Source organism: Bos grunniens, chromosome 29 (genome assembly GCF_055505025.1).
Source record: "Bos grunniens cultivar Pamir isolate PY7600 chromosome 29, Bosgru_T2T1.0, whole genome shotgun sequence".
Classification (NCBI taxonomy): Eukaryota; Metazoa; Chordata; class Mammalia; order Artiodactyla; family Bovidae; genus Bos; species Bos grunniens.
Window position 1 is genome coordinate 43,205,828 of NC_141193.1, and position 15,766 is coordinate 43,221,593.

The 15,766-nt window shown below is 41.7% G+C and overlaps 1 protein-coding gene and 1 pseudogene across 3 annotated transcripts in view; one reads left to right on the plus strand and one right to left on the minus strand.

Moving 5' to 3' along the window:
* Positions 1 to 268: 268 nt before the first annotated feature.
* LOC147342565 (cofilin-2 pseudogene) lies at positions 269 to 2,716 on the minus strand (annotated as a pseudogene). The gene is made up of 2 exons (XR_015157740.1): positions 599 to 2,716; positions 269 to 370 (listed from the first exon to the last, which is right to left on the minus strand). The product of XR_015157740.1 is annotated as a cofilin-2 pseudogene (transcript).
* Positions 2,717 to 3,015: 299 nt separating this feature from the next.
* Positions 3,016 to 15,766, plus strand: part of TMEM135 (transmembrane protein 135) — a 308,335-nt gene continuing 295,584 nt past the window's right edge. For both annotated transcript variants that reach the window (XM_086383032.1, XM_086383033.1), the window contains exon 1: positions 3,016 to 3,204. In XM_086383032.1, the coding sequence (XP_086239158.1) occupies positions 3,064 to 3,204 (141 nt within the window). In that variant the 5' untranslated portion in view covers positions 3,016 to 3,063. The remainder of the gene's footprint in view (positions 3,205 to 15,766) is intronic.

The following is a 15,766-nucleotide window of genomic DNA, read 5'->3' on the forward strand; positions in this document are numbered from 1 at the left end:
ATCTTTGATATGTTGCTTAAATGAATGATATTTCCTTCATGTATTGTTTTTAAAGGGCCCACTGGGGAAGTTCAGTTCAGTTTAGTTGTTCAGTCATGTCCGACTTTTTGCAACCCCATGGACTGCAGCACGCCAGGCTTCCCTGTCCATCACCAACTTCAATTTCTCCATTGGGGAAGAGGAAAAAGAACAACAAAATCTAACACTATTCCAACTGACTGAGCTGTAGAAATGGAAGCTGCTTAACACTCAAGATGGTGTTCGACTGTCATTTTATGAGTTTTCCTTCAGGTGAGACAACTATAATGTTTCCCAATTTCTCTCCAAGTGACAAATGCTCCTCAATTTCATCCCTTCCATTTACATGTCACTCATATTTAATATGGGCTTCCCTGGTGGCTCAGAGGTTAAAGCCTCTGCTTACAATGCAGGAGACCTGGGTTCGATCCCTGAGTCAGGAAGATCCCCTGGAGAAGGAAATGGCAACCCACTCCAGTGTTCTTGCCTGGAGAATCCCATGGATGGAGGAGCCTGGTGGGTTACAGTCCATGGGGTCGCAAAGAGCTGGACATGATTGAGCGACTTCACTTCACTTCACTTCACATTTAATATATGTAGATTTCTTTTTAACGGCCTCTTTAGAGCTAGCATAAATCATCTTGTTTTTAAAAGCTGCACTCTTAGAAGCCCAGTCTTTTTTGTTGTGTATATGGCATCAATAGATCAATACTAGGTATTCTTAGACTTTTTTGTTGTTTATATGGCATCATACATAGCAAACTGGTAATCCTTCAGAGGTAGCAACTTCATAACAAAATGTGTAGGGGTCCTCCGTGGTATCACTGGTGTCATTTGTTAAGATCAGTTTTGCTTCCTCTATTATAATTATTTGTCTTTCCTCATCATTTAAACAGAACTTTCTTTCATCTTCTTTTGTGTAGAATATTTATTTTCTTATCATTAAAACCTTTGGTGACTTCATCATTCACTGTAACTCCAGAAGTCATAGTGCCTGGGGCTGCAATGCCAGCGCTGGCCCCAGCTCTATGGCACTGGGAGGAGATGGAGAGGTAGGTGGAAATCTTTCTTGTTCACAGCCGAATCTACCGAGCTTAGAATAGTGTCTGAAAATAATGTGTGTGTGTGCTCAGCCGTGTCTCACTCTTTGTGACCCCATGGAGTGCAGCTTGCTAGCTCCTTTGTCTTTGGAATTTTCTAGACAAGTATACTGGAGCAGGTTACCATTTCCTACTCCAGGGGATCTTCTTGACCCAGGGATTAAATCCGCATTTCCTGCTGGCAGATTCTCTGCCACGGAGCCACCTGGGAAGCCTGCCTGAAAATAGTATGTGCTCAGTAAATATTACAGAATGAATAAATGAAGACTAGATTCGAATGGGATTTGTCTAAAGGGCTGTATATAAAAGTAATAGTATTTAACAGTCTAATGACAAGCTCCTGCTTTAAGACACTTAGAATTTGAAAATCCAGGGAACATGGAAAGTTATGTGTGAGGAAACTGACTCTTACAGAGTTTATAAGTCTCATGGGCCACACAGGTTCCTTGTCATGCCAACTGTTGGCAGCCCTCTAGCCAGGCATCAGTTCTAAGACCATGGCTGCCTCTACTAGGTGTACGATTTGAAGCATAGTCCCCCTAAAATCGAGTTCCCTTCCCCAGTTTATGATTAATCTCGCTATCTAAAACTTAATTTCCTTTCTCACCCTCCTACAACCTCAATCCTGTGCTAAGTGAACAGTAATCAACTAGTCAGATGACTAAAATTGCTGTTGCTGATGCCATTGATAATATACTAAAACAGCTAGCTATTACAGATAACATCATTAATGTACAAACTCAGCCTGTTTCTCCACAACAAGATGAGCTCACAGACCCCCAAGCCATGGGCCACCTGACCTGAGAATCCAAGACATCCTGATTTCCAAAACTACGATAAAAAAAAGTCACAAGATGATTCATCCTAGTCTCTGTTTTCCCTTTTTAAGAAACCCCTAACTCACAGACAAAGTGGGAGCGGATCTGAGGCTTGTCAAGAAGTCAATCTCTCTCACGCCCTTGCTTGGTGGTGGTGGTTGTTCAGTCGTGTCTGACTTTTTGTGACCCCAAGGGTTACAGCACGCTAGGCTTCCCTGTCCTTCACAATCTCCCTGTACCCTGCAATAAACCCTAACACCTGCTGTGTTTGCTCTGGCCTGGCTTTCTGCGCCTGGGGCAAGTGAGTCCTTGCTGGGTTACATACTTGGCGGATGCGTACCTGTGACGGTGCTGTAGATACAATGGCTGGCTCAGTGGCCCAGAGTTTGGAGACAAAGACCTACTAGCCTTTCCCTTACAAGAAGGGAAAGTGCACAACTAGCAAATTTGTTGAGCCTTCTCAGGCACCGCAGAGCTTAGAAAGCCGAGTCATCGAGGGCGCTGCTGGGTCCCAACCAGCAGACAGCCTCAGCTATTTACTACCTGGCGCTCCAGGGAAGGGGAGCTGGCCGTTCTGAGGAAGATGGTTGTCTGGGTTCGCCTCTGACAACCGTCTTCCTCCACCAGCTCCCAACAAAGACATTTCATCCATTTCTTCCACTGCTCTCGATTCTGCTTGGCTGGGCTTTGAGAGGACCGAGGCTGGAGTACACAGTGACCCAACGCGCCCACTGGGGCGCATCTGTCAGGGCGCGCGCGGCGCGGGCCGTGAGGAGGCGGGCGGCCGGCGCGTCGCCGAGCCGCGCTCTCTCTACCCCCGTTGGCGGCGCGCGCCGCTCTGGGACGCTCTTGGCCGGGGGGCGCCGGCGGGGGCGCGCACGCTCCGCCTCTCCCCGCCTCCCCGGCTGCGCGCCCCGCCCCCTCGAGCAGCCATACGCTGAGCGCCCAACATCCGAGGACTTTGGCCCAGAGTAACCCCGCTAGCGTTACCTTTTCCCTCTTTTCCGCGCCTCCCCCCGGGCCGGCCCCGGCTGGTCCGCCGCGGCTGGGCGCGCGCTGCCCTCCCCGCTTCCTCCCTTGCGAGCGCCGGCTCAGTCCCTCCCGGCCCACGCGCGCGGCTCCTCGTCATGGCGGCGCTCAGCAAGTCCATCCCTCACAACTGCTACGAAATCGGCCACACTTGGCAGCCGTCCTGCTGGCTCTCTTTCCTGCACATCACCAGGGGCGCCCTGGAGGAGTCCCTGAAAATCTATGCACCCCTGTACTTGGTGAGCGCCGTCAGCCCTCCCCCAGGCCGAGGGCGGTGTGCGCGGTGGGCTCCTGGGAGGCGGGCTCGGGGCACTCGCTGTCTTGTCAGCCTCTCCTTGGGAGCCATCAGGGGTGTTTTGCGGGGGGGGTGGCAGAGTGGGTGGGCTTGGGGAGGGGGGAGATCGCGAGGGGCTGATACCCTAAATCCAGCTGGGACAGAAGAAGGGGGAAGGGAGTTAGAGGTTGAGCTGTCATCTGAACGTCTGCTGTTGGAGGAGAGGATGTCTTCTCAACTTCAGGATTAAGTTTGGGGGCCACTTCAAACTGTGAATGCACACACCTGCGTTGCTTTTCCTCTCTCCTGCCTTGTGATGGAGAGGTCTTCGTAGGTCAGCTAGGGGATGAGAAATGGCCTGCAATCATTCCTCATCTAATTCCGTTTTGGCGTTCCCCTCACCCCACCCCCACCCCCCAGGTTTTTTTTTTTTTTTTTTAGGGCATATTTGACATCAGGTCCCCATGACCTTAGATCTTGTGTCAATTTGGGAATGACAGGATTGTGGCTTGAAGGTTTTTGCAAAGTGTTTTTGCAAGTTCACAAAGTGGTCTCCAGGTTGAGATTTTGCTTGGTGTTGTAAGGTGGTTCCAGTCTATGAGTCAGTGAAAGTGTCTAGGAGATCTGACTGTATGTCACTTGTAGGTCCTTTATTCCACAGCTTTACAGGTAGGGCAATCTAAATTTGGAGCTTTAAATAGAGACTATTTGAAAATATGTGTATGTATCACTGAGAGTTGTTAGTTTGTTCTTGAATGTTCTAACCAGCATCTCTCTCCACCCGCCCCGCCCCCCCCCCAGTAATCTCATCCTTTGTATTAAAGATTTCTTTAATCTTTAATTAACCAAGATCACTTTGGTTATTTAAGTTTATTGTCTTACTTTCTTGCCGAATAGAGTCTATGTCCTAAGAAGGCAGAGGTATATTTTTTTGTATGTTTCCTAAAAGTTCTAGTCAGTAGTCAGTGGATGGTCAGTTCTTCTCATTGAGTAACAATTTAGATTTATACCCTCATATTCCTGAAGGTGTGTCATGGCCATAGCTGTAGAACTTCTTCAGAAGTCTGATTATTTATTACAGAGATAACCGAGGAGAAGATGGTAACTTTCTCTGAGCTTGCAGAAGCCAGTTTCATTTGTATCATATTCACTGGTGCTTTTAAAACTTAAACGCGTGTTAGGAGTCTGCTGGGGGAGCATGTTAAAATGGGGGTTCTGATTCAGTAGATCTTGATGGGGCCTGAAATTCTACATTTCTGACAAACTCCCAGATGATATTAATGCTTCTGGACCAAGAGTCACACTTTGAATAGTAAGGATCTGGAGCAGAGGCTGATAATAAACTTATCATTAGAGCGATTAATATCTTCCTTGATTTTCTTTGGCAAAGATACATGTTTTTCTGCTTTTCCACTTGAATAGTCGCTAGTCTATAGCTCATTTATTTAAAAAAAAAAAGGATATCTACAAACATGATTGAGCTTTTGGCATATTCAGAGATTTTTCATTCCCTTATAGGATTATGAAGTTATATGGGGAGAGTCTAGGGTATGTACTTTCTCTCCCTGAAAATCCATAGCATTTTTATTGTGCCTCATTCATTCAACAATGATTTGTTGAATGCCTGATATTTTTCATATTTACAGCCTAGATAACTTATTGGTTATGTTCCATGATGACTAGTTCAAGGGAGCAACAGAAACATAGGTTCTTCTATGCCAGCAGGTGGGGTAGGGGCAAAAGTGTCAAGAGAAGTTTGTGTTTTATTACTCTCTCTCCAGCTAGGTTAAATACTTCTTGAAAACAAATTCTTGATCTTATTTGATCTTGTATCTGTGTTTGGAATATAGCTGGGTAACTCAAAGTTTGGGTTGCTATTCATGAGTGGTTGTGAAGTAAAATTAGTGGGAACTGACCAGTATGTTATTTTAAGTGAAATAGAAAAGAAAAGGAAAAAAAAAAAAAGAGAGAGAGGGCACCACAGGTGGTATGGATAAGTGTTATTTCATTACAATTTTGTTTGTTGTATTTATATAGGTGGCTGGGGCTCTTAGAACATATAGCAGCATTTTGTTCTTTGTCCATGTTGGGCAGTTGTTTAAATGTGTAATCCAGGTGCCACAAGGCAGTGCGGGGGAAGCAACGGGCTTTTAAAGGCTATCAGCCGCTTCTGATTTTGAATCTCAACTCACTCACTCACTGTTTGACTTTGTGCAAGTTGTTTTGACTCCTTCTGTGAGAATTAAGTGAAGTAATACACTGAAGACTATCACATTTTCTAGTTCATAATAGGTCTTGAATAATTAGGCATTTTTTTTTTGTTCCCCATGCCCTCGGTGACACTTAAGTTAGATGCAGGTAGCGAGGGCTCCTTGGAAGAAGTAACGTTTGACTTAGGCCTTGAAGAGAAGGATCACAGACATTGATTCATGTAGTAGATATTTATAAAATACTTAATGGAGCAGAGGGAGAAAAGTGTGCATTGAGGCAGAAATCCAAATGGTTTTGTAAAAGAAGTACTAGGTGTATTGATTGACTGAAGCAGAAGTTTTGCACATAGGATGAGTAATGACAACTCTTATTTACTGAACACTCATGTAGCTAGCTTCCCTGATATCTCATTTGGTAAAGAATCTGCCTATAATGCAAGAGACTCCGGGTCAATTGCTAGGTCAGGAAGATCCGCAGGAGAAGGGATCAGCTACCCACTCCAGTATTCTTGGGCTTCCCTGGTGGCTCAGTTGGTAAAGAATCCGCCTGCAATGTGGAAGACCTGGGTTCCATCCCTGGGTTGGGAAGATCCCCTGGAGAAGGGAAAGACTACCCACTCCAGTATTCTGGCCTGGAAAATTCCATGGACTGTACAGTCCTTGGGGTCGCAAAGAGTTGGGCACAACTAAGCAACTTTCACTTTCACTTTCATGTGCTTAGACCTTTACTTATCTTATTTAATGCTTACACAACTCTCTCTTATGCCCATTTCGTAGGTAGGAAAACTGAAAGTTAGAGACTTTAAGCAGTTTCCAAGATGAAGAGTTAGTAGGGGGAAGAGACAGGCTTTTGTTTTTTTGTTTTGACTCAAAGACTGAAGGTCAGGCTGAGGATGTCATGAGGTTTTTTTTTTTTTGGAATAAAGGGGTTACAAGTACAGAATGGTGTTTTCAGAGGATGAATCTGGTTGAAATGGGTACACTGGATTGGAAAGGCTGTTGAGGAGTTGATGCAGTGGATTCATTTAAGTGATAGAAAATCTGTTCTCAGGGAATCCCACTTTGTAACTTGTTAGCAGTGTGACCTCAGGAAAATTATCTCACCTCTTTGAGCCTTAGTCTCTTTGGGTGTAATTATACCCATCTTTTTCAGGCTGTTGTGAAGATTTAAATGGGATAATAGTATGTAGGAATAGCAGTCATCACATAGGAGGTCCCTAATCAAGGGTTGGTGCATTTGTTATGATCTTTGTCTCCACCTCTGATTAGAATGGTGGTTTGTATTCAGAACTAGCATGGTTACTTCAGTAGGTGCTTCAGTAAGTGTCTGAATGAGTGCAAGTATGAATGGATGAACTCATGAATAATTCAGGAGTGAAGAAATAGTATTTGGCAGGCTTAAGGTAGTGGCAGAGAGAATGGAAGGGCAGTTTTAGAGGCATTTCACAGGAGAGGCATTTCATAGGATGAATGAACAGGACTTAGAGATTGAGAAGGTTGGGGCAGTGTGAAGGCTTGTTTATCATGCTTCCAGGATTTCAAGTCTGACTGATGGTGTCGCCATTATCACTGATAGAAGAGAAGTTTAAGGGAAGCCGGGTTGGGGGAAAATTTTAATCAGAAGTGTCTTTTAGAGCTTATAGAAATCTGCTTTTCATTTGAGATATTACGTGTGTTGTGCTAAACCGATTCCTTTTGTCCCTTTCAGGTTTCCTCACGGTCTGTACATCTGCTCTCATGTTTCTTTCTCATTGTGGCATCTAGCATCATGTCTTAGTATCACCTTCACTTTCTAATGCTTCAGATCAGATCAGTTGCTCAGTCGTGTCCAACTCTTTGCGACCCCATGAATTGCAGCACGCCAGGCCTCCCTGTCCATCACCAACTCCCAGAGTTCACTCAGACTCACGTCCATCGAGTCAGTGATGCCATCCAGCCGTCTCATCCTCTGTCGTCCCCTTTTCCTCTTGCCCCCAATCCCTCCCAGCATCAGAGTCTTTTCCAATGAGTCAACTCTTCGCATGAGGTGGCCAAAGTACTGGAGTTTCAGCTTTAGCATCATTCCTTCCAAAGAAATCCCAGGGCTGATTTCCTTTACAACGGACTTGTTGGATCTCCTTGCAGTCCAAGGGATTCTCAAGAGTCTTCTCCAACACCACAGTTCAAAAGCATCAATTCTTTGGCGCTCAGCCTTCTTCACAGTCCAACTCTCACATCCATACATGACCACAGGAAAAACCATAGCCCTGGCTAGACGGACCTTTGTTGGCAAAGTAATGTCACTGCTTTTCAATATGCTATCTAGGTTGGTCATAACTTTTCTTCCAAGGAGTAAGCGTCTTTTAATTTCATGGCTGCAGTCACCATGTGCAGTGATTTTGGAGCCCAGAAAAATAAAGTCTGACACTGTTTCCACTGTTTCCCCATCTATCTCCCATGAAGTGATGGGACCGGATGCCTTGATCTTTGTTTTCTGAATGTTGAGCTTTAAGCCAACTTTTCCACTCTCCACTTTCACCTTCATCAAGAGGCTTTTGAGTTCCTCTTCACTTTCTGCCATAAGGATGGTGTCATCTGCATATCTGAGATTATTGATATTACTCCTGGCAATCTTGATTCCAACTTGTGTTTCTTCCAGTCCAGCGTTTCTCATGATGTACTCTGCATATAAGTTAAATAAACAGGGTGACAATATACAGCCTTGACGAACTCCTTTTCCTATTTGGATCCAGTCTGTTGTTCCATGTCCAGTTCTAACTGTTGCTTCCTGACCTGCATACAGATTTCTCAAGAGGCAGGTCATGTGGTCTGGGATTCCCATCTCTTTCAGAATTTTCCACAGTTTATTGTGATCCACACAGTCAAAGGCTTTGGCATTGTCAATAAAGCAGAAATAGATGTTTTTCTGGAACTCTCTTGCTTTTTCCATGATCCAGCGGATGTTGGCAATTTGATCTCTAGTTACTCTGCCTTTTCTAAAACCAGCTTGAACATCAGGAAGTTCACGGTTCACATATTGCTGAAGCCTGGCTTGGAGAATTTTAAGCATTACTTTAAATATAGTGATCTGTGCCTTTTCACATTGAATCTTCATGTTTTCTTCATTTGTAAAAAGCATCAATCCTCATTATCAATCCACTTGATAGAATTTTTTCTTTAAGAGCCTACAGCATGGCACCCCACTCCAGTGCTATTGCCTGAACAATCCCATGGACAGAGGAGCCTGGTGGGCTGCAGTCCGTGGGGTCACTAAGAGTTGGACACGACTGAGCGACTTCCCTTTCACTTTTCACTTTCATGCATTGGAGAAGGAAATGGCAACCCAGTCCAGTGTTCTTGCCTGGAGAATCCCAGGGATGGGGGAGCCTGGTGAGCTACCGTCTATGGGGTCGCACAGGGTCGGACAAGCGACTTAGCACCAGCAGCAGTACAAATGTTATAATATATGCTAACAATTTATCTATATACCAAAAATGTATTTCAGAAAGCTTTATTTCTTACTCAGTTATTGTCACACATTCACAATAAGTGGTACCCATTGCTATACACATGAAACAGTTATTAAACCACTAAAATTAATGAAAGCATAGTGTCCTTGGTACTTTGTGGCAAAGTTAAAATACACAGTTACTCATTTAGGAGGATGGACTCTGTGCTGTTCCAATTCTTAGGTGCCTTTCCTAAAAGGAAAACTTGTTAACTTACCTCAGGTGATTCTAACAGTTTTCTTATGTTTTTCCTGGTGTCTTTCCCCAGGACTTCCAGATTAGGGTACTGGCATTTATCATTAACTGATTTCAGAGAAGATCCTTTCTCAGTTTTGGCAAAGAGTGATTTAAAAATGTGCTTCTTTATTGACCTTCAAATGTTTATACCCTTCTTCAGAGTATGAAAGTGGTTACTTAATGTTTACTTCTGTTGAATCTTAACAGACTTGTTAGATTATAAAGGGTCAGTTCATTACCTTTAGACTGAATAAATACTTAAGCAAGAGTTGGACTTCTAGGAATAAAAAAAGAAAAAGAAAACAACTTATGGACAGTTTTTAGTTAATTGTGAAAGACTTGAAAGGCAATGCCAAAGAATGCTCAAACTACCCCACAATTGCACTCATCTCATACGCTAGCAAAGTAATGCTCAAAATTCTCCAAGCCAGGCTTGAACAGTTTGTGAACCGTGATGTCAAGCTGGATTTGGAAGAGGCAGAGGAAGCAGAGATCAAATTGCCAACATCCGTTGGATCATAGAAAAAGCAAGAGGATTCCAGAAAAACATCTATTTCTGCTTTATCAACTATGCCAAAACCTTTGACTGTATGGATCACAACAAACTGGGGAAAATTCTTCAAGATATGGGAACACCAGACCACCTGACCTGCCTCTTTAGAAATCTGTATGCAGGTCAGGAAGCAACAATTAGAACTGGACATGGAACAGCAGACTGGTTCCAAATTGGGAAAGGAGTTTGTCAAGGCTGTATAATGTCACCCTGTTTATTTATCTTATATGTAGAGTACATCATGAGAAATGCTTGACTGGATGTAGCACAAGCTGGAATCAAGGTTGCCGGGAGAAATATCAATAACCTCAGATATGTAGATGACATCACCCTTATGGCAGAAAGCGAAGAGCTAAAGAACCTCTTGATGAAAGTGAAAGTGGAGAGTGAAAAAGTTGGCTTAAAGCTCAGCATTCAGAACACTAAGATCATGGCATTGGTCCCATCACTTCCTGGGAAATAGATGGGGAAACAGTGGAAACAGTGGCTGACTTTATTTTTTTTGGTCTCCAAAATCACTGCAGATGGTGACTGCAGCCATGAAATTAAAAGACACTTGATCCTTGAAAGAAAAGTTAGGACCACCCTAGACAGCATGTTAAAAAGCAGAGACGTTACTTTGCCAACAAAGGTCCATCTAGTCAAAGGTATGGTTTTTCCAATAGTCATGTATAGATGTGAGAGTTGGACTACAAAGAAAGCTGAGCACCGAAGAATTGATGCTTTTGAACTGTGGTGTTGAGAAGACTCTTGAGAGTCCCTTGGACTGCAAGGAGATCCAACCAGTCCATCCTAACAGAAATCAGTCCTGAATATTCATTTGGAAGGACTGATGTTGAAGCTGAAACTCCACTACTTTGGCCACCTGATGTGAAGAACTGACTCACTGGAAAAGACCCTGATACTGGGAAAGACTGAAGGTGGGAGGAGAAGGGGACAACAGAGGATGAGATGGTTGGATGGCATCACTGACTCAATGGACATGAGTTTGAGTGAACTCCAGGGAGTTGGTGATGGACAGGGAGGCCTGGTGTGCTGTAGGCCATGGGGTTGCAAAGAGTTGCACATTCCTGAGTGACTGAACTGAACTGTAAAATTTAAGTAATATGGCCAGAGGGTTTTTTTTTTTTTTTTTTTAATGTTCTCATATGGTTTTATTTTATGGGAAAAAACCAGTAATTCTATATAACTTCCCAAGCTTACCTCCACTTACAAGATGCTGTTCAGATTTCTATATTTCAGTATGGCTTAGGAGGGGGAATTCTGGATTCTGGAATCAAATTGCCTGTGTTAGAATTCTTGCTCACTTCTTACTAGCTGGGTAATCTCAGACAAATGACCTGTCTACTGTACTCAGTTTTTGTGTCTGTACTGTGGGAGAAATGGTAAATTTTAACTCGGGAGGCCCTGGTGAAGATTAAATGAGGCGTAATATGTAAAGTGTTTCTGGCATGTAGTATGCACTGAGTTTTTAAAGGTACTGTTTTAGCAGATTTTCTTGAGAAAATGAGACCAGAAATGAGACTTTTTGAAGCTTTTGATTTTTTTTTTTTACTTAAAAAAGGGAGAGAATTTAAAGTCATTAAGCAATATAGACTGCTGGGAATATTTGGATTATTTGACATTTGGAGACCATGGAATTTGTAAATATGTTGGATGAATCCCCCTTTGATTTTCTTCCTGAGGCCTACTTTAGAGGTGAAGGTGAAGGGCTCATTGTATCCTTCTAGTACATAAGTGGGAGAAGGCAATGGCACCCCACTCCAGTACTCTTGCCTGGAAAATCCCATGGATGGAGGAGCCTGGTAGGCTGCAGTCCATGGGGTTGCTAAGAGTTGGACAAGACTCAGCGACTTCACTCACTTTTCACTTTCATGCATTGGAGAAGGAAATGGCAACCCACTCCAGTGTTCTTGCCTGGAGAATCCCAGGGACGGGGGAGCCTGGTGGGCTGCCGTCTATGGGGTCACACAGAGTCGGACACGACTGAAGCGACTTAGCAGCAGCAGCAGCAGTCCATAAGAAAATGATGATTTTTTAACAAGATTTGTTATTGTCCCTTTTGAGGTGTAACAGTCATTTGGTCTTTGTCTTTCAAATGAGCAATTAGATGATGAGTTTTCCTATTCATTAATAAGAGATTGTGAGTATGTTGAGTTTGGTTTTCTGTGTGACATTTTATTATTCTTTGGCTGACCTCTGTTGAGTTCAAAATACACTTCCAGCATATTACTTCTAGTTGAAAGTTGAAGACTATTGTACTGAACACTTTTGTAACTCACCCTTTTCTGTAGCAATCTGAGTATATAGTTGGCCAAATGTTCTTTACTGCTACTTGTCTCTTTAGTTATCATAGATCAGGGATAAAAATTAAATTAATATAAACATTGGAATATAGGATCTAAATAGTTATGATCCATTCCTGTTCCTGTTTCTGAGTCAGTAGATTCTTATTAAAATGGATATTTATTTCATTAAATTTTTTTTTAAAGCCATTAAATCCTTAGTAAATATTTTTCAGCGTCAGCATTATTTCCGCTTGCCTTGTCACTAGAGAATTCTCTTCAAATCAGAAGGAGTGGGAATTTCCTTGGTGGTCCATTGGTTACATGTTGGCGCTTCCACCTCAAGGGGCCTGGGTTCAACCCCTGGTCTGGGAACTAAGATCCCACAAGCTGCACAGTGTGGCAAAAAAAAAAAAAAAAAGATGTTGTTGTGATTTAAGATTTTTTTGGGTGCATGCATCTGTTATAGGAAGGGGGACCTCTTCCAGGGCCTGAGAGTGGGCTCTTGTCTAACACTTGGAAATGAATTATCTGAGGAGTCACACATGCTGACAAAGCAAGAGAGTTTATTGGGAAGGGGTGCCTGGGTGGAGAGCAGGAGGGTGAGGGAACCCAGGGGGACTGCCATGCCACGAGGCTCGCAGTCTCGGGTTTTATGGTGATGGGGTTCTTTTCTGGGATTTCTTTGGCCAAACATTTTGACTCGATTCTGACTTGGGTTCTGTCAGTGTGTTTCTCCTAACAAATCTGTTTTATCTTGGGAAAATAAGACTGTAGTTAATAAGTATTTGTTAATGAGCCTGATTTATTAGTGAATCAAATTGGTATTGTAAATTGATATTACAAATTGTATATGAAGCTCTCTCATAATTATACTTGCAGAGAATCAATTTCTGTGAATGCATGAGGATTTTAAGTAATTTTGCTTTCAGCTGCATTGAAAAATATTCAATGAAATGGATTTATGTGTGGAAAAAAGTGTGAAAAGAGGGAAGAATGCTGGATCAAGTGTCATCAGGTTTGAGCAGGTTGCTTTTATATGAATGCTGAATTTATAGCGTTTTTAACTTATCACCATGTATTTTGTCTAGGCTTTGGACTCATTACATATGCTAACTTGCTTTGGCTTCTTGCGTCTGGATCTTTGGAGTTTGCTTTGTGGTTAGTCCAGTTTGGGAGTTGCCTTGAAGGATTCCGTGTCTATTGGCAGTGACAGAAGAAAGCTTGTTATTCTGATCGTTTTTGATTTCTAAATGTTGAATAAAGTAGACATAGTCCCATCTTTGTCAGATCTGTATCTCAGAAACCCTCTAGCCCAGGAGACAGGGATTTAATCAGAATTCAGATTGAATTTCAGAGTGCGTGCATTTGTAGCTCCACATGGAGCTCACGGAGTGTAACTGCATTTACCTGACTCTCTGTTTTCTCTCTCTTTCCTATCCTTATTTTATTCTTCAACTATTACAGATTGCCTACAATGTATCAGAAATACAGGAGTGGGGTAACAAGATGTATGTGGACATTTAGGTTAAGGGGGAAGATAAACTTGAAAGAAACATGCAAAAATTGATTTCAACTGTATTAAGTGCTATTGAGAAGTACAGGATGTTACTGGAGAGTGTTACATGAGACCCTATCCTGGTGTGGTGGGTTTCGGAAGGCTTTCCCAATGAAGTAACAAAGTGAATATATGAATATCTGTTAAGTGAATATGTATCAGGCTTAACATTTATGGCACATAACCCAAATTCTAGCATGTGGAAATTCAGAGAAATAAGAAGTAGTTACTTTACAGAAAGAGAGATAATGTAATGATTTCTTAAATCCGATATCCTGGGCAAGAATTTGATTTCTTTCCTTTTGACTTTAGGTCAAAGGCAATAATAAAGCAACTCAGACGATACAAATACCTGGATTAACAGATTCTCTGGGGTTGAATCCCCTTCTAATAAAACTTATATTTTAAATTAAAATAGTCAGAAATTTTCAGTTACAAATGTTAGAAAAACTGTTTTAACCTCTATTTTCCTTCACTGATTTAAAGGTAAATAAAGTTTGTTTTGGGCTTCCCTTGAAGCTCAGTTGGTAAAGAATCTGCCTGCAATGCAGGAGATCCAGGTTTGATCCCTGGGTCGGGAAGATCCCCTGGAGAAGGGAATGGCTACCCACTCCAGGATTCTTGCTGGGAAATCCTATGGACAGAGGAGCCTGGTGGGCTACAGTCCATGGGGTCACAAAGAGTTGGACATGACTGAATGACTAACACTTTCACTTTCGAGGTTGTTTTAGACAAAATTGTCTATAAAGATCTGGGAAGGTCTTTTTAAAGCTTTCTTTTTTCTGTGCTCTCTCTCTCTCTCTTTTCCGCCCCCCTGTAGTTAAATTTATGGTTAAATTTCTTTTCTGGTTTAGATTGATGGTCAGGGTCTTCCCCATCAAAAAATAGTCAGCGATTCTGTATTCGTTAATTATCAGACTTCAATGTGGGTGAATTTTAGCAAATGTGTGACTACAAGTACAGTTTAACCCTTTTGAGACTAGCTTTATTTTCTGTTAAAGGAAATTCATGTAACAACAAATGATGAGGCAGTTTGATATTTTTTAGCCACATGGGCTTCTGATGTCTGTGATTTTTTCTCTTGCTCAAATTGTCCCTACTTCTCTGGCTTGAACTCTTAGTTTGCTATGGTTCTGTTTTAAGGATTCAGTTCAGTATATCCAGTATTCTTATCGGAGAGACTGGAATGTATGTACATACCTTCTATTTTTCATCTGAACTTAGTTCTTCAATAAGAAGTGTATTATTTGAATTTTTCTTCATTAAGGTATTTTTATATTAGAGCCCACATTTGTATTTAAGTATGCAGAAGATGGCAGGTTATAAGAATTGTTTTGATTTAAGACTATAGTATTCCTTGGAGAATTATAGCAATAAATTGAAGTAACAGGTGTGTGTTTTCAAGACTATCCCTATATTACCAAAAATATTAATATTACTTACTCAGTTTGGAACATGGCTATAATATACATAGGGCTCAATCTGAGTTTTGTTTTTGATCATATTTTGTCTCAATGTTATATATTTTCAGATTTATCTTTAAAGCCTGTGTCAACTTCCTTATAAATGTGAAAGTGGCCCTTTTACTGAGAGTAGACGATTATAAGCTTAATGGTCGTCACTGAAGCCTGATAGTATGATTTTCATTACAGGGAGGTTTAATAGTAAGTAGCTAAGGAAACTTTTGAAGATTTACTTGTACTCTCTGGCATATATTAGTAACAAAGTTTTGTTTTGTTCTGTTTTTATTTTATTATTATTTTAAAATTTTATATTTAATAAAGTATAGTTTGTTTACAATATCATATTTATTTCAGGTATACAACATAGTGATTCAAACTTTTTATAGATTATACTCCATTTAAAGTTACTCTAAAATATTGGTTGTATTCCCTGTGTTATGTAATATATTTTATGTGTAGTAATCTCCTACCCCTTTCCTTCTTGCCTCTACCCTCTTCCTTCACCTCAGCGGTAATCACTATTTGGTTCTCTGTATCTGTGGGTCTGTTTCTGTTATACTCATACTTTTGTTTTCTAGATTCCACGTAAGTGGTTTGTCTTTCTCTTTGTGACTTATTTCACAAATCTCAATACCTTCCAGACCATCCATGTTGTTGCAAATGGCATATTTTCATTTTTTTTAATGACTGTATTCATCCATTCATCTCTTTTATCTGTTCATGTGTTGATGGA